General features: G+C 49.8%; 1 protein-coding gene across 1 annotated transcript in view; it reads left to right on the top strand.

The window, feature by feature from the left end:
- Positions 1-20,890, top strand: part of LOC148424178 (neural-cadherin) — a 142,304-nt gene that overhangs the window by 103,001 nt on the left and 18,413 nt on the right. Inside the window, exons 25-29 of the mRNA XM_088412613.1 lie at positions 964-1,148; positions 6,770-6,999; positions 7,200-7,477; positions 15,028-15,242; positions 18,705-18,832. Coding sequence (XP_088268739.1) covers positions 964-1,148; positions 6,770-6,999; positions 7,200-7,477; positions 15,028-15,242; positions 18,705-18,832 — 1,036 coding nt within the window. The remainder of the gene's footprint in view (positions 1-963; positions 1,149-6,769; positions 7,000-7,199; positions 7,478-15,027; positions 15,243-18,704; positions 18,833-20,890) is intronic.

Genomic DNA, 20,890 nt, shown 5'->3' with positions numbered 1-20,890 from the left:
TACATTTGATGACTTTAATTAAGAGCGCAAGCAGGCGCACGCAGACCGGCGGTAGGTGCGCGTTAAACGATGAAAGGGCATCCTTAAAGAGAAGCGCGGCAGGCTCCCGGGTTTTCCCGGGTCAAAGCCGGGCCGGCACGTCGGCGGCCCCCCCGACGGCGCCGCCGTCGACCTTGTCTCAACATTTCCCGTCAAGCCGCCACCGTTTTAATTTATGAGTCGGAGCATCCGGCCCGTAATTGGACGAGCGACGCGCTGACCCGCGGCGCCCCCTAGAGACCTTCCCGGGGCCGGGCGGAGGCAGACAATCCAGCCCTAATTGCTGCCCCCCCCCCACCCACCCAAGTGTCTTTGGCCTTGTTTGGGGAGGCGGCAGAAGGTCACGCTTTGCTAAAAGCGCCACGTTCGCGCACGATATTCGTGCCTCCAATGCTGAGGAAAAACTTTGCCTTTTCATCCCCGAGTGGAAAAACTCGGTCACTCTTTGCAGTCTTCCCTCGTTGCATCGCTGTTCAGTTTTTGCAGCTTCACGCCATCGCAGATTCTCATTTGTGACCGTAAATGTTTCCATTGCCCCTATATTTCTTTCTCCCATCCAAGGTAGACCGATCAAAAAAAAAAGCAATTTTATTTAGTAAAAATACAAATATTTTGAAATGCTACTACATGTGCTTTTAATCGTGTTCGTAAGTTTTTCTACTGCAGGTTTACGCCGCTATTTTCTTGCAATTTTCTTCCTTTTAAATTTACGACCGAATAAGACCGAGTATTATCGGGTCGAGTATAAACAGGCTGTTAAGGCCTCCTCAGACTCCACGGTAGACCAGTCAAAAAACTTGCAAGTTCATTCGTTTAAGGTAGAGCAGTAAAACAAATAAGAGTCCTTTTTTTTTAAATAAAAATAGAATGAACTATTTCAAAATTGCCGTCTTGTTTTTTTGTTTGTTTTTTGGGGGGGGGCAGCTACTTCATCTTGAACAAGCGCACGGGCTTTTTGATCATCAAGGAGAACGCCCCTTCGGGCGACTATCAGTTCCTGGTGCGCGTGTCGGACGGCGTGTGGCCCGACGCCGTTTCGGCGGTAACGGTGCACGTGCGAGAGCTGCCCGAAGACGCCGTGCTCAATTCGGCTTCGCTCCGCCTCGCAGGTGAGTAATGCATCTAATGTTCAGCGCTTCAAAACAACTCGAGCGGTACTAATATATACGCTCTCATTAGACTGTCCGGGGGCGGCGCGGCAAAAAAATCTCTATAAAAAAAAAGGAAATGATGACAATTCTGACATAAATGATTGGGCTAGGGCCGGAGTTCCAGGGTGACCGGGCAAACTCCACGCAGGGGGGCCGGAGCCAGGCCCACTCGAACTCGGGGCCCTTTAACTTTGAGGCAAAAGGGTTAAGGTTAGGGTTAGGTGTTAGGGTAAGGGTCAAGGTTAGGGTTAGGGTAAGGGTAAGGGTCAGGGTCAGGGTCAGGGTCAGGGTCAGGGTCAGTCACTTTTGCTAGTCGCTTTTTTTTTCCCCCGGTAAGTTTCCCGTATTCTTTTACTGCGCTTTTGATGCGTCTCATTTGTTGTTTTCAGGCTTGGTTGCAGTTCAATTTTGTTTTCATAAATTCAAAGGAAAGTATAGTCGCCACGCAAGTGTTTGCGCTCGCCTCCGCCGCACGGGAGCGGCCCCTCGGTCTCGGATCCTTTTCTCATGTCAAGCGCAATTTCAGTTTGGCCTTTTTTTTTCTAGCCACTTTGCGTCGAGCACGAAAGATGACGATTTTCATTTTGGTTTTGAGGCAAAACACTCTTGGCGCAGAGCGCACTTAGCAGGTGTACGGCGCGGCGGCCGTCTCCTCCGCTTTCCGTTCGCCTGCGAGAAATGGGACACGGCTGAGGGGCTTTTACCATCTCTCAGATATTGAAATAGAACATTCCAAAGGAAGGCGGGAAGGCGAACGGCGTCTGGCGGATGCACATAAAAGGATTTGTCTCGCGGAAGCAGCCGGCAGGTAGATGAAGGTGACGCCCGGCGGCCGCCCGCCGGGAACCTTGCTCGGTCGCCCCCGAAAGAAAATGCAAATATCACGCTGGATTTTCATGGCCGCGCGGTCTGCCGCGCACCTGACACCTTCATATTTTTTTTTTGTGATTATAATTACAGCGGTGCCTCTTGCTACAAAAATTTCAGCTTACGGAGAAATATTGTCCCTAGTCACGAGGGAAAATTCAAGGTACGCAAAGCGACAATATGAGACGCCAGCGCAGTTTGTTAGGGATTTTTTATGTTTTATTGATATGCCGGCTTGCCCACAAACGAGACGATAGTTTCTCGCGTTTTCTCCTTGGCTCGTTTCATCCACAACAATTTACACCGTAGAACTAACAAAGGTCAAATGGAAATTAGCTACGGCTAATATCGTACAAATTTACATGAAAGCACATCCGTAACATGGCACTTTGGGCTTTGTTCGAACGGCGTTAGCGCTTTAGCGATGACGTCACATAGGAAGCCCTTCGCATGACCCCAAACTAAACTCACGTAGACTTGCGTGTTGAAAATAATGCCAAAAATAAATATGATTGCTCCTATGGACTTGGAAATGATGCCTGGATCACTGGAGATGCCATATAAAAAGGTACAAATGAAAGGTATTAAAAAGGTGTCTCTCAGCACCAACGCAGCGGCCATTGTGTTGACCGGTTTTGTCCAGTTGACCAATTTGTCCAGTGGGGGGCGCCGGTTAGCGAAGAAAAATGAAATCCGTCCTTTGAACCTGGGCCAACGGCATAAGAAAATGGTGAAAGCGAATCCGCCATTGAGACCTGCAACAAACAGAGCCGTGCAAAAGGCGGCTTCCTTCCTGGTGGGAACAGGCCCTGCTCTTCTTTTCCTTCATCTTCTTTCCCATCATTTTTTGTCTTCTTTTTCTTCATCTTGTCTTTTCCATTTTTCTTGATCTTTTCTTCTGTTTTCTTTGTGTTCCTTTCGATTCTTTTTCATCTCTTTTTCTGAAACTTCATCTATCCTTCTGTGTCTGCTTTTTCTTCATTTTCCTTTCTATTTTTCCTCCTTTATTTTCTTCTTTTTCTTCATCATCTGTTTTCTTCCTTTTCCTTTCGACCATCCGTTTTCTTTTTCGTCTTTTTCTTAAACTTCTTTTTCTTCATCTTTCCTTTTTTGTCTTTGTTTTTCTTCATCTTTTTTACTCTGTCTTCTTTTTCTTAAACTTCTTTTTCTTCATCTTCCCTTCTTTGTCTTTCTCTTCCTTTGGCTTTGCTTTCTTTTTTCCTTCCTTTTATTGGTTTCTTGTTTTCTTCTTTGCCTTTTTCCTTTCTTTTTTTTCTTCTTTGTCGTCTTCATTTGATTTTCTTGTCTTTGCTTTCTTTATCCTTTGTTTTTGTTCTTCCGTTTACGTCATTGTCATTTTTTTTCTGTTTTCTTTTCATTCTTATTTTTCTTCCTTTTGCATATTTTTCATCTTTATTTTCATTTTTGTCCTCTTTTCCCCGTTTCCGTTGTCTTTTCCCTCGTCGTTTTTCGTCGAGCGTTTTTTCTTCTTGTCACTATCGCGCTTGTTATTTTCGTGACTATTGTTTTGTTGTCATTGGTCTAATTGTTATTTGGCGCGGTTCCCTCGGAGAAAGGCTCCGTTAAGCGGCTGTCGTTGTGCAAGCGGCCCGCGGCGAGAGTTGCGAGTCCTTGGATCTTCTTTCGGGGCGCGCTGATCGGAGTCCACAATCAGCCTTTGTGTATTTGCTATCTTGGCACTACAATCAACTGGAGCGGCCGTGGAAGGAACTTGCAGCGCCGTCGTTTCTCTGACTACAATTCCACTCTTTGGCGGCATCTTCCTGAACCTCGGGAGCCTTCAAAAACCTCTTTTAAAAGAGATGCCATTTACAAAGTTTTTTCCTTTTTTTGGTACCATTTGGAGTGTGCGCGCAGGATAATGTATTCGGATGGAGGCGCACAGCCTGCGGGGAGGAGAGAGCGGCAGCGTGTTTGGATGCGCGCCAGGTGCAGAGGCTGTCACAGAGCGTTAGGACTTACCGAGCTTCCCCCCGCAGCCCACTTTACTCCCGACCGTCTCCCTGTCGGCCCTCGTCCGTCCGGATGGATGGATGGGAGCTGGCGTTTGCCTCCGACGTCGGTCCGACCTCCTTTTTAAAGATCCCGCCCGAACGGCGCTCACTTTACGTGGATGCGAGGGCGGTTGGATCGCGGATGATAGAGGGATGGGCGGTGCGGACCCAACTAGCGAATGGACGGACGGATGGATGGATAAATGGGCCGTCGGCCGGATGGATGCACCCGTGGGTGATTAGATGGACGGATGAATGAATGGGTAGTCGGATGGCAGGATGGAAGGCTGGGCGGACGGATGGCGGGCGGGCGGGCGGGCGGGCGGGCGGGCGGACGGACAGACGGGGACGGGGACGGACGGACGTTGCCACTAAAACGGCCGCAACACCAGCAAAGCACCCTATTCGACACGGCGAGGTGTCAAGTAGCGGCCCTTCACTTTTGCCACCCGTTTATGATGAGCCGCGTCCCAATACTTTTGCCCGCCGCGCCGCTTGTTTATGTTTGTTCTTTGCCAAACGCGGCTGATGAAAGAAGACAGTGGAGACTGGCGGATGATGAATGAAGGATGAAACGCTCCCTCGAATTTCACACTCCACTTCTTTCTGACTTGTGGAGGACTCTCGCCAGCCTGCGCCTGCGCGTGCGCGTGCGCCTGCGCGTGTGCGTGCACGTGCGCGTGCGCGGGCGCGAGCGCGACGAGCGCGGCGCAGCTCTCCCAGCTGAGGAGGCGCCTTTGATGCGTGCCTTTCCTCTGATATCCTTGTTTTTCTCTCAGTGGGGAGAAAACAAGGAAGACCAAAACAAAAGCGGCGTAGTCATTTACGCTGATGTATTGTTGCGTTCATTCCGTTCGTCTTCCTTCATGAATAAAAGAGCGGCCTGCGTGCCTGCGTGCCTGCGTGCCTGCGTGCGTGCGAGGCATGTTTGTGTACGCGCCGGCTTCACTTAAGACAATTTGAAGGCGTGCGGTGATGAAAGGCTCCCTCCCGTGCAGCCCGTCCGTCAATCAATACAAGGCAACAAGTCGGCCGCCTCGCGCGTGTCAATTAGCTGTCGCCGTAAACTAACAATCAAATTAGGCCTCCCGTTCTTGCTTGTCTGTCAAGTGCACCCTTTGCTTTAGCCCTTGGCGGAGGAGTAGCTATCCGTGCTATCTACCCTAACCCCCCGCTTGCAGGACGCGCCCTTAACTCTTTCTGGCCATGGGCCACAATGATCATCTGACTCCAAAAGAGTCGGTATTACACCGTTTTTGTTTTTTTTAGGAAGGGTAGCTGACAACCTTGACGAGTAACGTTAAGCCAATTGAGGACCGCTGTGATAACGGTGACCGTCGGACGGCAGCGTTGCCATACGTACGACTCATACGTTCCGTATTCGTCATCTTCCGTGTTTACGCGGACAGAGCGCGCGATTTTCTGTCGGCTTCTGTCCACGAGTGAAAACGCTAAATACGCTGGCACTCGAGGGCTTACCTTTTCCGATAACGCTTGGCGCCCGGAGTTCATTTTGACGTTAGCGCTTGTCGGACAGTTTGGCAACAACCTAAAACCTACGGCCAAACGGAATCGATCTCAGCACCCTAAATTCTTCACGTTATCTCGCGTTCATATCCGTAAGGTATATCTTTGTTGAGCCTTAAGATAAGTGTGTCAGCGGTCAGTGAACGCTTCGCCCCGACGCTACAGTGAATTTCAGTGCTAGGCAAACGCAGAGAAAACCATTTGGTGTTATGTTTTTCTTGTATTAGGACAGAGGAAAGAGGGAAAGGCTATCCATACATCTGGCTAGCAAGCTAATTAGCTGGTCATCTTGCTGGCAAAGTAGCTATCGAGCTTATTTAGCATCCATGTAGCGAATTAGCTATTTTTCAAGTGTCGGGGTAAAGGTGGCTCAGAAAACGGCCGGCACGGAAATTCCCAAATTGTGGAGAGCCGGCTCGGCGAACTCCTATTTTGAAAGGCTACGCCGGCGCCGTTACTGTGAGTGAAAAGGGCACGGCGCCAGTGAATAAAACATGAGTTGACTGCTCCCGTGCCTCCCGGCGCTTGTGATTGGAAATTAAGCCGCTAAATTGTCCAGAGTGTAATCACCTTTAACTGACGCATTTACATATTGGCACGCGCGCGCGCACGCCTATGCGCAAACCTTCCAAACAGCAAGCGGCCGTTTTCAATAATTTATCCTTCCGGCTTTGCTTTTATTGAATTCAAATGTTTTCCTTAATCGCTTGCGTGCCGTCGCCGCCCCAGCTCCGGAGATATTGCCTCCTCTGGTTTTTAGATTCAAATTTTAAAAATGAGGCTTCGCTTTGCACAGCAAAAGGGAACATTTTATCGAAGTAACCAATTTGAAACGGACTCGTTGATTTGACTGTCATGGAAAATATACTTGGCCCTCCAGACGACAACCGTCCTACCTTAAAGGGACGGTGTGGAGAATTTAGTGCCGTCTGGTGGCGAAAGAAGAGAACGCGGGGCTTTCGGAGCACTTTGCTAGCTTACTAGCGCCACAAACTTGGCTGTGACATCCTTCTTCCGGTATCCGTAGCACAGGGATGGCCGCCAAACATGTTAGCAATGTCATCGCAATGCTTAGGTGCCGTCGGGATTACGAGAAGGCCAAAATTTGCGTCGTGACTGTATATAAAACGTTCCCGTTCCGATTTTGTAACGTGGTTTTTTGGGGGGCAGACATCACAGCCAAGGAGTTCCTGGAGCCGCGGGGCAAGCAGCGCAGCCGCTTCCGGCTGCTGGCCGACTTCCTGTCGGAGATGCTGTCGGCGTCGGCGTCCGACGTCAACGTCTTCGGCCTGAGCGACGTCCCCGGCCGCATGCTGGACGCGCGCTTCGCCGTGCGCGCGGGCGCCACCTTCCTGCGGCCCGAGAAGATCCACGGCTACCTGGCGGCGCACAAACAGAAGGTCGGTTGCGTCTGACTTGAAGTAAACGGAAGAACGCAAGCCCCCCGCATCGGTTTATACGGCTGACGGATCAATATTCCTAGCGTGTGGTTGTAGCTGACGTCCGGTCGGCGCGGCGAGTGGGGCGGGGCGCGAAACCTTTTCTGGATTTTTGCAAAACAAATCATCGACGAGCCCTGCGCGCCTTTGCTTCCTCGCAGCTTCAGTCCTTCCTGCAAGCCCGGGTGTTCCAGGTGAGCGCCGACGAGTGCCCGCGGTCCGAGTGCGGCGGCGCGGGCGGCTGCGCCGGCTCGGCCGCCGTGCGGGACGCCGCCGCGGTGGTGGACTGCGGCTCCAGCGCCCTGGTGTCGGTGACGGTGGAGGCGGGCGCCGTGTGCGCCTGCCCGGGCCGCCAGCAGACGCACCGGCCCTGCGCCGCGTACCCCCGCAACCCCTGCTTCAACGGGGGCGTGTGCGTCGACACCCAGCACGGCTACAGGTGGGTTCCGGGAAACGGATGACCTTTGCTTTTTTGCTTCTCTTTTGCTTTTTTTTCCCTCCATGCGCTTGTGATTTTCGCCGCCCGCGGGCGTCGGGGTCAAGGCCCGGGGACGGCAACCGTCCGGCCCGCCAAATGGCTTTTTGTGGCCCGCCGGATACCGATTTGACTTCCAGCTTTCTGGCTCGAATACCAAACTTGCAAGTTCTCTCCTTCCTTCCTTTCCCCTTCTCCTTTTCTCTCCTTCCTTAATTCATGTTCATTCCTTCCTTTTATTCTTTTCTTCTCTCCCCCCTTCCTTCCTTCCCTACCTCTCCTCCCTCTTCAGCTGTTCTCTTTTTCCTCCGGTCGCTTCTTCCACGCTTTCTTCCCCTTCCTTCCTTCCTTCCTTCCTTCCTTCCTTGCTTCCTTCCTTCCTTCCTTCCTTCCTTCCTTCCTTCCGTCCTTCCTTCCTTCCTTCCTTCCTTCCTTCCTTCCTTGCTTCCTTCCTTCCTTCCTTCCTTCCTTCCTTCCTTCCTTCCTTCCTTCCTTCCGTCCTTCCTTCCTTCCTTCCTTCCTTCCTTGCTTCCTTCCTTCCTTCCTTCCTTCCTTCCTTCCTTCCTTCCGTCCTTCCTTCCTACTTCCTTCCTTCCTTCCTTCCTTCCTTCCTACTTCCTTCCTTCCTTCCTTCCTTCCTTCCTTCCTACTTCCTTCCGTCCTTCCTTCCTACTTCCTTCCTTCCTTCCTTCCTACTTCCTTCCTTCCTTCCTTCCTTCCTTCCTTCACATTCCTTCCTTGTCTTCTCTCCCTCCGTCCTTTTACGCTCCTTTCTCCCCTTCCTTCCGAACGTTCCAATTCTTTCCATTCAATGTGGAAAAAGGAGCCCCCCGCGGTCAGCGCTCGCCACTGCGCCCTTCAGCTGCCGGCCTGGCACGCATCCATAATTCATAAGGTCCCTGGAAGGCAAACAAACGCCAGGTGGATGGCGGGTAATGGAGTTGGGCAAAACAAGCCCCAATAGTTTTTACTGCGCTGGCGGTGAATGAGTTAACACGGTTTGGAATTGATTTTTTATTGGCCGTCGGTTGTTATGGATAGTGATGCGGTCATGTATGGGAATACAAATGACCTCGCCCCATATTCTGCCTAGCAACAGGTAGTGTATATACATTAAGTCAAATCTGGTTGTGGTTTGCCCCCTTGCCCTGTCCTTTCTTTGATATGTGAGGCAGTGGCGCTTTGCTACATGAATGTTTGAGCTAGCAGATGGCCTTTTCTCTTCCCCCGCTTTTTTTTTTTTTTTTTGGGGGGGGGGGGCACTAAAAAGCCGAGGCTTGGTGCAGCCCAGTTTTGCATGCTTTTTGAATACGTCCAAAGTTTTCCTCTCAAGGTCCCAGCAGAGCTGCGCAGTCGCTCGCGGCGGCCACAAAGGCATCAAAGTGCCCCCGGCCGCTATTTCAATGACAATTTCGACAAGAATTGCGTGTGCGAGGCCCTCCGTGGTGCTTATCCGGGAAGTTGCCCGCGCGACCGCTCGTCGCTCGCTGGCAGTCGGCGGCCTTGAGCCGCGCTCCTCGGGGACTTTGAGCGCCGGCAAACGGCCGAGCGCATGCAGAATAGCGCCGGTTGTGGCTTTTGATGACTTTTTGGGCGAGGGAGGAAAACAAAGGTGTCCGTACCCAGAAACGGCTCCAGCGCCAAATGGCGTCGTAATCAATACGCGGCCGAGTTAAGCCATTGACCCCGGGCCGTCCGGGCATTTTTGACTGGCCCGACATTCGAAGGCTCATAACGTCGTCATATACGAATACAGATTTACTTTCAACCCCTCAAAATGTTCAGTGACATCAGCCCTAGCCGTACATGTAGAAATGGTCAAAGTGCAATAATAGCAAAAATAAACACGCTGCGGATTTATACGTTTGTGAAATTGCGATAAGAAAATGTATTATGTCATAATTAGTGTTTTATGACTTTTGAAGAAAGACTTTTGCATAAAGTAAGAATTCAGTGATTGAAAGGCAAATTTTGAATTTAAAGACTTCTAATTGAAAGCGAGCTTTCTGGGAATAAAGTAAGCGTTTGAAGATTCTAAGAATAAAATCTGAATTCTCATGATTAACATTGTTATTAATCATGTTTTGTTGCTTCACACAGCAAATATACCGTGAGGAAAGTGTAGATTTCAATGGGTTTTTTTTTCATAGTGCTAATATTCCAATTATTGGCCATAAAGTCTGTCCGTAATGCAAAATGAATGCAAAAAAATGTACCAAAAGGAATATTATAACAGTATGATGGCTATTTAATTTCCATGCATATTAGCGCCCCCTGCTGTCTTTGGCAATAGGCAGCTTAACCACCTGCGTCGTGAAGATTTCTTTGTGTACATTAACCGCTTGATGAGGCGCCAATCCCCCCCCCCCCCAAGAGCGGCTCCCCAAAAGCGCTTTTCTCGCTACGATGTCGCGAGACAAACATGCAAATGAGTCCGCGGGGGGGCGGGATTAAAAACACCGACCGGCACCAATTGGAAATTTATTCCCATTTAGGACTCCCCGATGGTAGTTTATTGCACAAGTCCCCCGCCGGGTGTTTGAACGCACCCCTGCTTCCGGCGGATTCCGCCGCCGCCGCCGTCGCGTTTCCGCCCGACGCCGCGGGCGATCGCCCGCTAATTGTTAGCCGTTGCCGCTTTGCAAGGGAGAGAGAAAAATCTATTCTGCAAACTTCATCTCTGGGAGATCTACATTTACAACTTTATCTATTATTATTTGTATTATTAGTTCCACGCAATAGAAATAGTTTATTCCAAACACTTCATTCGGGTGGTGTTTTGTTGATTTCTTTCTTTCATCGTCCAATCAGATTGGAGCATCGCTTTGTCGACCGAAGGCCTCGGCCCCTTCAAACTATTGGTCGAAAAACAATCGGATTTCAAGTTCAGTGACGTAAGGATTTCTTTGTTAAAAATACCCGAGTAGAAATCTGCATATATTCCTAATTTAATCATCAGCATTAACTGTCAGCTCCATCGTTAAAAAGAACAAAAAATCCCATCAAAATGAATGAAGACAAGTTTGCATTAATATATATATACGTGTGTGTTTGAAGATGCAGTGTTTGAAGAATAGGTCCAAACTTTTTCACCAGGGAAAAAAAAAGTCTGTACTGTCTTCCTAATTGTTGTTCTGATTCAGCGCCAGTGCTCAGTTTACCATTTGGCTACGACAGTACAGTATATTGTTAGCTTACTTACATTAGCATGTTAGCACTGGAGCAATTCTCATTTGCGGGCTCTCCGACTTCAAAGTAAAGCCAAGGAAACATCACAGCATGGCTTCTGTTATGTTTTTTCTTTTTTTTTTTGAAATTCTGCACCCAGGGGCCACGCCCCCCCCCCCCCCCAACCCCACTGTTGCATACATTTTGACACTTCCCTAGCCAAGCGTCGGGCATCCAACTAATTAGCTCCTATACTCGTCAGAAGGCCGCGCTAATACTCGGCGGCGACGGCAGATCTTCAAAACAAACATTTCATGTCTGTCCGCGATTTATTTTTTTTTTCTTTCTTGGAAGTGAATTGTTAATCAATGGCTCACCGCCGGACGTCAACAATGTACGTGGGGCGGAGGGCTCTTTATTTCATCGCGGCGCTTGAGAAGAAGAAGCCTCGGCGTCTTGCGTCCGCTTTAATTGGTTTCAAAGAGGCCTTCACACGCCCCATTAGACATGCGAGAGGCGTGCTAGCGCGCCGCCATTACGCTAAACGCGTCCTCTTGTCGTGTCGATTTTGAGCTCTCCGCGCCCGGGTGGCAAAAACAAACAAGCCGATGCGAGCCTTTGGAAAAAAAAAAATGTGCACGTGGAACAAAAGTTTGGACAAATTGGCCATGGCGCGTTGTCGTTGGAGCGCAAACGGGGGGGGCGTGCAATTTCAACAGGCTTTCTTCAGGTTTCTTTCTGGATGTATTTGATCCAATAGCGCGCTTTCTTTTACCAAAACTTGTGTGTTTGTGCCTTGCACTCACATCATTTGCTTCAATTCGCATAAATTCGCAAAAATGAAAGCGATGCATAAGGCGCGGCGTCAGCTTTGGAGAAAATTCAAGACTTTAAGCCGCGGCTTATAGCGCGCAAAATACAGCAGGTGCCATTTGAACAGGGTTTGGCCACTTTCAACAAATCAAATGACGCGCCAATCAGCGGGAACGTGCGGGAACGTGCGGGAACGTGCGGGAACGCCGACCTAGTCACCGAAGACAATTGGAAATGGGCTTCCTCGGGCCACGGTAATACAAGCTGTTAGATTTAATACGGAGCTTTTGAAAGGCTGAAAAGCATTCGGCGTTCTGGAAAAACACAGACACTTTTTGCAGCTTCAATTCGGACTTGCCCGTGTACTGTAAGATCCCCTAAAGAAACTCCGTAATACACCCAAAGTGATGAACGGCGATAAACCCGGAGAGCGTCATTTCCCGCTTTTGTCTAAAAGGTCCGCACGCGCAATAAGAGGGAGAAAATGAAACATAATCGCGTCGCTTGCTCCAATAAAACATCGCAGCTGCGCCTGTATGCTGAGTGTAATTACATCTCTCTTTTAATTAAACTTCAGCCATTTGCATAACTCTCATTAAAGGTTCAAAAAAATGCACGTAAAAGATCTTTGGGGGGTTTTGTTGCGTTTATTTGCTGCAATTAGTGTGAAACAAAAGTCTGGTTTCCTTCAAACTCACAATAACAACATTGAGGACAACATAACATCCGCCACTAGGGGGCACTTGTCTCATCTTGAGGGCCTCGTACCGTGCGTATAAAATATCTACGGAGCTGATCAAACGGTCGAGGAAAAAACAGGCAAAAAAAAAAGGTAACTTGCTGTATGGGCCGCGTAGCACTAGTCAAGTGAAAACACGCACGCGTGCAGGGAGTGCTTGCAAAAGTGTGCACACCCTCATCGCCGGGCCCTGCCAATGCCTTTCCAATCAGCCAATCACCTTCGTTTTCGTCTGACGGTACCACACCATTTAAAATGGAGTTTGCCTTTTTTTCCTGACGTGTTTTTTTCCTTCTAAAGATATATTTGGAACATCTCTTTCTCCATCTTGCTGAGTGTCCCAATTCAAACTAAAGAAAGGAAGCCGTCAATGTTTGGTTGTTCTAGTAGGCTTTTTGGTTTTGCGTTTTGTATGTATTTTTCATTTACAAAATGCACATTTTTACCTCGATTTTTCGTCCAATTTCCACTGACTTGCTTTTGACTCATAGCAGCTTTTTTTTTCCTTATTATGGGAATGAGCTGGCCTCATTTTGAGATTGCGCTACCCAGACCAGCCTCTACTGTAGCTTCTGATGAAAACAGTTTGAAAATAGGCCCTTGGTTGAAATTGCCCCTTATAATCTGGTGCGCTTTATTGCGCGGAAAAGACGGTGTTCACATCTGCACGTCAGGCGGCAAAAAACTAAACCGTAACCGAAAGTATGTTGGTGTGACTAGCTAAAAGCAACTAAATGACATTTAGCACAGCGCCATCTAGTGGACGAACAACGCAAGCGGAGCCACTACTGCAGCCTCTATTCTATGCGCCTTATAATGCGGTACACCTTATTTATGAAAAGAGTTTGAAAATAGGCCATTTATTTCAGGCATGCCTTCTAATCCCGTGCGCTTTATAGTGAGAAAAATACAGTTTGCAAAATGGGCTGTTTTGTGGGGACATTTTCATGATTTTTTAAATAGATTAGTCAAATAGTTGACAAGTCTCCAGGACTAGAGAGCCATCCTTCCGTTTTGACAACTTTGAAGTACATCCAGACCAATGTATCAATTTGATTGAGCGATTCTCAAATTCCAATGGGAGCTTAAACAAAGTCTGCGCGCGAGCCGTATCCGTGTCACTGTGTGTGGACCGTGCGCAAAAGCCGAGTCATTGAGCATACGCTTTGGTAAAAGTTCATTTGAGCGGGCGGCTTGCTTTAATTAGAAGCAGCTGGAAGGGGGGTTGGGGGGGGGGTGGCACCATTCCTGGCGCACGACATCCACATCAGCGCGCCCCGGATAATCCCGGGATTACACGCACACGTGCGTACACGCTAAGACAAAATGTCATCTGGAAGGGACCGGTGATTGAACGCTCCTCATCTGTTTCCACGTAGTCGCTAAATCCCTCACGTGACGGACGCCGCATTTGCAAGCGGTGCATTCGCAAAACAGCGCGTTTTCTTTTCCTCCCGTTCCTTCCCTTTCGCTATTGCGGTCGCTTGTGTTTGTTTTGAAATGTCCATTTTAAAAGGCGAGAAAATCCAACATATCTATACGATGGCAATGTTTGACTTTTCATATATTCTATACTCTATGTGCGTACGTCCGATGAATTACATGGTAACGCTCCGCGTAGTCGACCCGAAGCGATGGTTATTTCTTTTCCCGAGACATAAGGGTGGACGAGGCGCATTCGGGTGGCCTGCCCCCGCTCCGGTACGTAAACTGAATTTCTTCTTTGCCAGATTAGAACAAGTGAATGTTTGCGCGCCAATCCCGCTTTGTTTTTGTGAATAAATAATAGGAAAGAAGTACGTAGCGGGCCTTGCTCCTGGGTAGTCGTGGCCGGCATTGCAAATACCGATACTTTGAAATAAGTCCCATATTTCTTTCTTTCTTTTTGCTTCTTATATAAAACGTACAAACCCTTCGGGGTTTTGTTTTGTTTACACATTTTACGGCATCCTCGGAAGAACATCTCCCATCCATGAAAAATTGACCAAAAAAGACAGCAAAAAAAAAAACACAAACAAAAGTACTTGTCTTTGTTGTCTGTAATAAAACATTTAACATCAAATCTCGCAGCTAACATTAATGGTGAATGAGTGCGCAATCTGACAACTGTGTGACATCTGCAAAGAACTTGAAAACGCGGTCCGAGGTAGATGCTGCCGTTCGCCGCGCGGGAGGAAGCAAAAAGAAGAAAGCGGCTTGTCAAGCCAAAGACGAGACGCGCCTTGTCGGCGGCCGACGGAGAAAATTGCAAAGGCGAGTTGGAGGGAAAAGTTAGGGCCCGGCCAAAATGACTGCGGAGGAAGCGGAAAAGCCGGCGTGACGGACAGAGCAAAGTCACGCGTCCAAAAAAAATGATGGAAAGAAGCTTGAAAATACCAGCGGCGCATATGGTAAAAAGAGTCAGGCGCGGATCCCCGGAACGCACTAAACGCGAGGACGCTGCGCTACCGGAGTCTGTCCCGGATGAGCAAGAGATACCGGAGCATTTGCCGTAGCGGAGGCTACTGTTTGGTGGGCGGGGGAGGGAAGATGGAAGATGGAAGAGGGAAGATTAGGACCGACTTCGAAAAGTGGCCTCGTGCGTGCCCTTCAGCCGCCGGTCCAGTCCGTAACTCATTCGCTGCCGGCTGCGGAAAAATGAAACGTCGACGTCCGTGACCGTCATCGGCAGTAAATGACTTGAGACTCGGGTTAAAAGCCCTCGAGAAAAACGAAAGGCACACGGAAAGCCAAGCTGGAGTCGTAAACCCGGAACCCTAACCCTAACCCTAACCCGGGGCCCGGTTTTTTCCAGGTGCCAGTGCCCGGCCCAGCTGGAAGGCCCCGAGTGCCAGCAGAACAAGCGCAGTTTCCAAGGCGACGGGTACGCCTGGTTCCCTCCCCTGACGCCGTGCTTCGAGAGCCACATCTCGCTGGAGTTCATCACCGAAGTTCCCGACGGCCTGCTGCTCTACAGCGGGCCCCTGGCGCAGCTGCAGGCCTGGGACCACGAGGACTTCATGGCCGTCGGTACGGGGGCGGGTCGTGGGAATGCGATCGGCGGGGAGGGCGACCGCCCCTCGTCCGTCCGCCCCTCGTCCGTCCGCCCCTCGTCCGTCCGCCCCTCGTCCGTCCGCCCCTCGTCCGTCCGCCCCTCGTCCGCCCGCCCCTCGTCCGTCCGCCCGACGGGGGGGAGGGGAAGGTGGCCGTGTCTTGAAAAGTCACCCGAGAGCACTCGCCGGCCGCGTCAGGATAGCAGGCTGATAGATTGATAAATGTAATATATGTACAGCTCGTTTTGTTAATGAGGCACTGAATAAGCTCTGCGCACGCGGCGTTCGAACCGGCAACCCTTGCTTGCGCTAAGAGACATGAAAGCCGGTGCGCCCGGTCTCCTCTCTTGCCGCTCAGCCCAGAAAATGAAAGCGTGTTCTTTGACGTTAAATTCACTTTTGGAGCTTTAATTCCCTTTTGCTCTCCACCAAGCGGGGGATTAGAATTTTTCATTTTGGCTAAGCTGACACTCATTTCGCTGCATTTAATACACACGCACACGAAAGGAAACGCGCAGGCATGTGCGCCAACACGCGTACGGATAAAATTCCGCCTTGTAACAATTGCGCGCGCGTTTTTCCCGGGGCCGCCGAGGTTAATGGTTGGTTAGCGGCGGGGCGACGGCTGACTTGTCGCCGCATGCATGCTAATTAGCGTCAGCCGCTACATATTTACAGCTCTAATTAGCTTGTTTCAAGGTTCACCTGCCGCATGTAATGAATTCACCTAAGCGATCCACTCTGCAGGCGCATTCCCTCGTTTTCCCGGATTTTCCATGTCAAAAGCCCAAAGGGGCGCCAAAAACATTGGTGGTGCCAAGACGGAACCTCCACGTTGTCTCCTTTTCAACCAGAGCTTCTTTTCTTGAATAGTGATTCTCCTGCTATGAATCTTCCGCGCCTACCCGTTGAAAAAAAGTATATGGCGCTTGACCAATATTCCGTTTTTTCCCGACTGTAAGCCCCACCGGAAAAGAAGCCACAGCAGCGTAAATTAAGCACAAAAAAAAAAAATTGTCGCAGGTAAGCCGCACTAGACTACGAGCTGCGGGTCGTAACATCGGATCGTTGAACAAATACACACGATTGCCTTACTGGTGACTTGTCTCCTAGCGGCTAGCAAAAACAAACCAACAAAACAAGCCGCACTGGACCGTAAGTCGCAGGGCTCAAATCATGAGAAAAAAGCCGCGGCTTGCAGTCGTAAAAATAGGCTAACTATAAACGGCGGTGAAGGAGTTCCTTAATGAGATCAAATGAATATAGGGGATGAAAATGAGCAGCTTGGCGGCCGTCCACAAAGTCATTTGAATCCTTGGAGGAGCCAAGCTAAATGAAGGCTCCGCACCGGTCCGCGTTTGACTCCCCCGGTCCTCAAATTCATTCGATTGACGCAAAGATGAAAGGAAGCGTGAGAAAGAGTCATTGTGTCGGTTCCCTCAAGTGACGATGAGGAGAAAGCAGACTTTTACCGTTGGCTCGCATTGACCAGAATGCGAACCGTGTCTTAAAGCAGCAGCGAAATAAAGAAAGGAAGAAAGCGAGCTCCGCGGAAAGCGCGCCATCCTCCCGCCGAAGCTCAGGCGGCCATCTCGGATCGATGGATGCTCCGTCGGTGACTTTCTCATCAAAGGCTTGTTCTCACGCGAAGGGGCCATAAATAAAAGAGATTATCGTCGTAAAGTCGTTACGGGGGTGCGCGACTCAGACTTCAAAGCGTCAATATGCGCAAAAAGAATTTGCAAAAAGAATTTGCAAGCTTCGGGCTGCCTTAAAAGCACTCTCTGCGTACTTTAGCGTTATCTACGGACGACGCATGAAAAATACCGACGATGGCTCGGTATCTACCTGCTAGCTAAACTGAGCGCATGCTGCCTGCCTGCCCGCCCGCCTGCCCGACTAAACTGATCGTCAACTGAACACACCTAATTGACTGAGTGACTGACACGCCCTCTGACTCACCAAACGCACGCACTTCGCTGATAGACCGACTGATGAGTAGTAATAACGATGGATTACGACTAACCGGGATCCAACGACTACCTAAGCAACGGCACGCCGGCGTGGCGCACAGGCTCCGCGTAGAAACCTGGAAAGCGCGGCCCCCGCCCCGCACCGCCGACTCCTTCCGGTCTTGACAAACAAGCGGCGTGTGATTGAAGCACTCTTCAAGATTTGCAATTTTCTACATGATTTAACGGACGGGCTCTTCACGTCGACTCGCGCGACGCCCAACCCAATCACGCCGACGCTCCACGCCGTCTTTGTCTCATCTCGGCGCCTTCATTAGCAATTCCTTCTATCGCGCCGTTTGTCGGGAACGGCCCTTTGATCTTTTGTCGCGGGAGGCCGCAGTCGCAAAAGAATTTGTTGCCGCGACCCCGCGGCCAAACGGCGCCAATTAAAACGCGTCTCGCGGCAGTAGCTTCCGCGGCCTACTGGGCGCTTTGCTCTAATGGAGGGAGACAATATAAATGTCTTCAAATTTGACGGAAATGCGATTCGGAGAGTCACCGAAATCACGTTCTCGTCTCATGTCTCCTCTCGCCTCTTCCTCTCTTTTTGTCCGATTGACATCGCTAGCTAGCTAGCTACCTAGACAAAAACACACCTTCCCATCCAACCTTGCGCGTCCGGTCAAATTCCGTCCCATTATTGGACGAGTCGGCGTCTTCCTACCAGCCGTCTTCCTCGCCGTCCTTTTGCGGCCAGCCCGCCGCAAGCTCCGCCGCAAGCTCCGCCACACTTCATTAACTTTTCATTTCCCATTTGAGTAAGTCGGGAGCGCGGACCGAGCGCAAAAGAATAACGGGCGCGCCGCGTTGCTCAACTGGGAAAGAAAAAATAAACAGCGGCTTCCCGCTGGCCGTTTGCTAGCGCGTGCCGCTCGCCGGTGGACGACGCTCAACCTCAATTATTTGGCAATTGCCCAATAATGCCGTATCGGCCGTACTTTAGCGTTCGCGAAAGCGCCGAGTCGTTTGAAGATGAAGGTTTATGCCGGACCGATGTCTGTCTACGGCATTCACAGCCTTTGTTTTGAAGCTTTGAATTTGATCGGAGGGCATATTTCAATGAGAAAGCTGAACAAAATGCCGTGCCCGTTGGGTAAAAGGAGCAACTGTCCTCGCAAACCGTATGTTTGAATACATGAAAAAACAACACTTGAGAAACGTTCAACGGAAACATATACGGTAAAATCATGAAAAATTCTCATTTGTTACGGTATTTTTACATTTTTTGACAGCATGAGTAAAAACGTGTTGGGAGAAGTTGAAAAAGTTTGCAAAATGCCTTCATAGAATTTTTAGCGGTGGCGTCATAGACCCCCCCTGGACTGGAAACACGCATCGTTAATCGGTGCTTTCCGAAAGCGCTCGTTTGCGAGGAGCGGACCTCATTGGACACCCCCCCCCCCCCCCCCCTTCCTTCCGCTCAGAGCTCATCGACGGCACCCCCACGCTGAAAATCAACCACGGCTCCGGCACGGTGGTGTTGCAGTTGCCAGGCAACGTCAACGTGGCCGACCGGCGCTGGCACCGGCTTGACGTTCGCAGCAACAGCAAGGTGGGTCGCGCCGCCAGAAAAAAAACAATCTCCTCCGTTCTTTGTCAATAAAAACACATCGTGCCCGATTTGAACATCTTGTTCAAATTTGCGGAAACTGTGTTCATATTCCACGTAGCCTCTAACCTGCCTCGACTTCCCGGAATCCAAAATACCCATAAAATGTCAAATTGCAAACATCACAACATTCAAAATCTTTTCTCCAGCCGACTCCGCTCCACACCTTTTTGATGTTTGGGGGGAAAAGTCAGTGATTATTGTCCTACCTAATTGAAGCGAACGACTTCTGAGATATTTCATCTTTGTTTTTGCTGTGGCGTCCAACTTGTTGAACGTACTGAAGAGTCCTTGAGGTAGAATCCCGTCTTTGTTCCCTGCAATGTCTTTCAAAGCGCTCTACAATGCGCAAGATTAAAAGCAACGTTGGTGAAAGATAGAAAAAAGTTGATCTTTATACAAGTCTTGTTGACTTTGGAGACCAGGCGTCATTAAGTTGCTTTTAGTCTGAGCGGCTTTTTCTTTGGGGGGAAAAAAACAAAAGTTTCTTTTGTGTTGTTTTCCAAAATGAGGGGGAAAAAGTACAAGAAAGGCCAGACAATGATTAAATAAAACGAGGCGGGAATCACGATTAACAATGTTGTTTCGAAAGAAGGCTTATAAAATTTGCAGGGTATTGCAAACGTCTACAGAATGTCACATGCAATATACCGTGCCACTACCTCTAATTTAATCAACATTCAATTAAGGAAGGAAAGAAGGAAAATGCCAGAAAATAATCAAATAACACTTCAAAAAAGTTCAATCTCCTGAATAATTAGGCATATAAAATAAAAGTGTCATCCTATAAATAAAAACAGCATTAAGTAAACGCGAGAACAAAGGATGAAAATTTCAATCCAACAGGAAAAAAATGCATTTTGGAAATAGCACACTCTAAAAATGGATCAATAAATGTCCCACCTAAGTGTAAAAAAGGACAGGTGCAATAATTGCGTCATTTTGGCTTCATTTTTATCAAATAGGCACAAGACAAGCTGAAACATCATTTTGGCATCATTTTCGCTTTGGGATTGAATAAGTTATATTTGGGACAAAGTACACTGAAAATTGATTTTTTTTTTTTTTTTTTTTTTTTTTTTTCCCCCTGCTGCTGGCCAAGAGTCGTCCAGGAGCGCCGGAGACCCTCGTGACACTTGCGAGCGTCATAATGGGCTCAAACTCAAGCCGCGTTCTCCGTTTGCGCTTCCGGACGCCTCCCGATTCGCGGCCAACGATTAACTTCAAATGTCTGGGTGCGGCCACGCCGCCCTTCTAAAGCCCGTTTTAATCGTCAAAGGGTCCGATCAGCGTCCAATCAAGGCGAGCGACGGGAGGGAGGATGGCTCCCTCCCATCCTTGCCCCCGATCCGCACCACGGGCAGAACGCAAACGGGAAAAACGGGATGGCGAAAAGGCAGGTCGGGCCCAACGGAAAAGCGCCGCTGGCAGCTGGGGGCGGGGATACGCGGACGAGCGGCGAGTCACGGATGACTTGATCGCGACGGCGATCCCGCACCGGCGGTAACGAAAAGCGGGCTTAAATGCGCACGCTAATGACAGACGCGCAAAAGCCGGAGAGGAAACAACAGGCGGGAGAAGCGGATCGGTGGACGCACGAGGGCCAGGTACACGCAGACGGGTGGAGCAAATCAAAACTAACGCCAAATGACGTGGAAAGAACGCAAACCCAAAGGAAGAGACAGAACGCGACGCCGCCAGACCGGCCCGGGCCGGGCGCCCCCAGCCTAGTCAATTCCGCAACTTTTAAGTCCGGGGTCCAGATCCTCGGGCCGAACGGCGGGCTATGGAAACCCATGTTCATTAGCCACGCATGTAGTGACGTACCAAAGCGACGCCACTCGCAGTCGCACGCACGCCGACCGCCGGGTTTGTTTTTGATGCCGTAAAGCGGGAAAACCGCCGTAACGAGGGGACGAAAAGACGGAGTATTCCACTTGTGGACGTGAGAAAAAGGGCGTAACCCGGGCCGGGGGTCGACTGCATGCGCATTTAAAGCGC

This window comes from Hippichthys cyanospilos, chromosome 4, assembly GCF_059441005.1.
Source record: "Hippichthys cyanospilos isolate Australia breed blue-spotted pipefish chromosome 4, RoL_Hcya_1.0, whole genome shotgun sequence".
NCBI classification, from domain to species: domain Eukaryota; kingdom Metazoa; phylum Chordata; class Actinopteri; order Syngnathiformes; family Syngnathidae; genus Hippichthys; species Hippichthys cyanospilos.
This window is presented reverse-complemented; position numbering and strand designations above follow the sequence as displayed.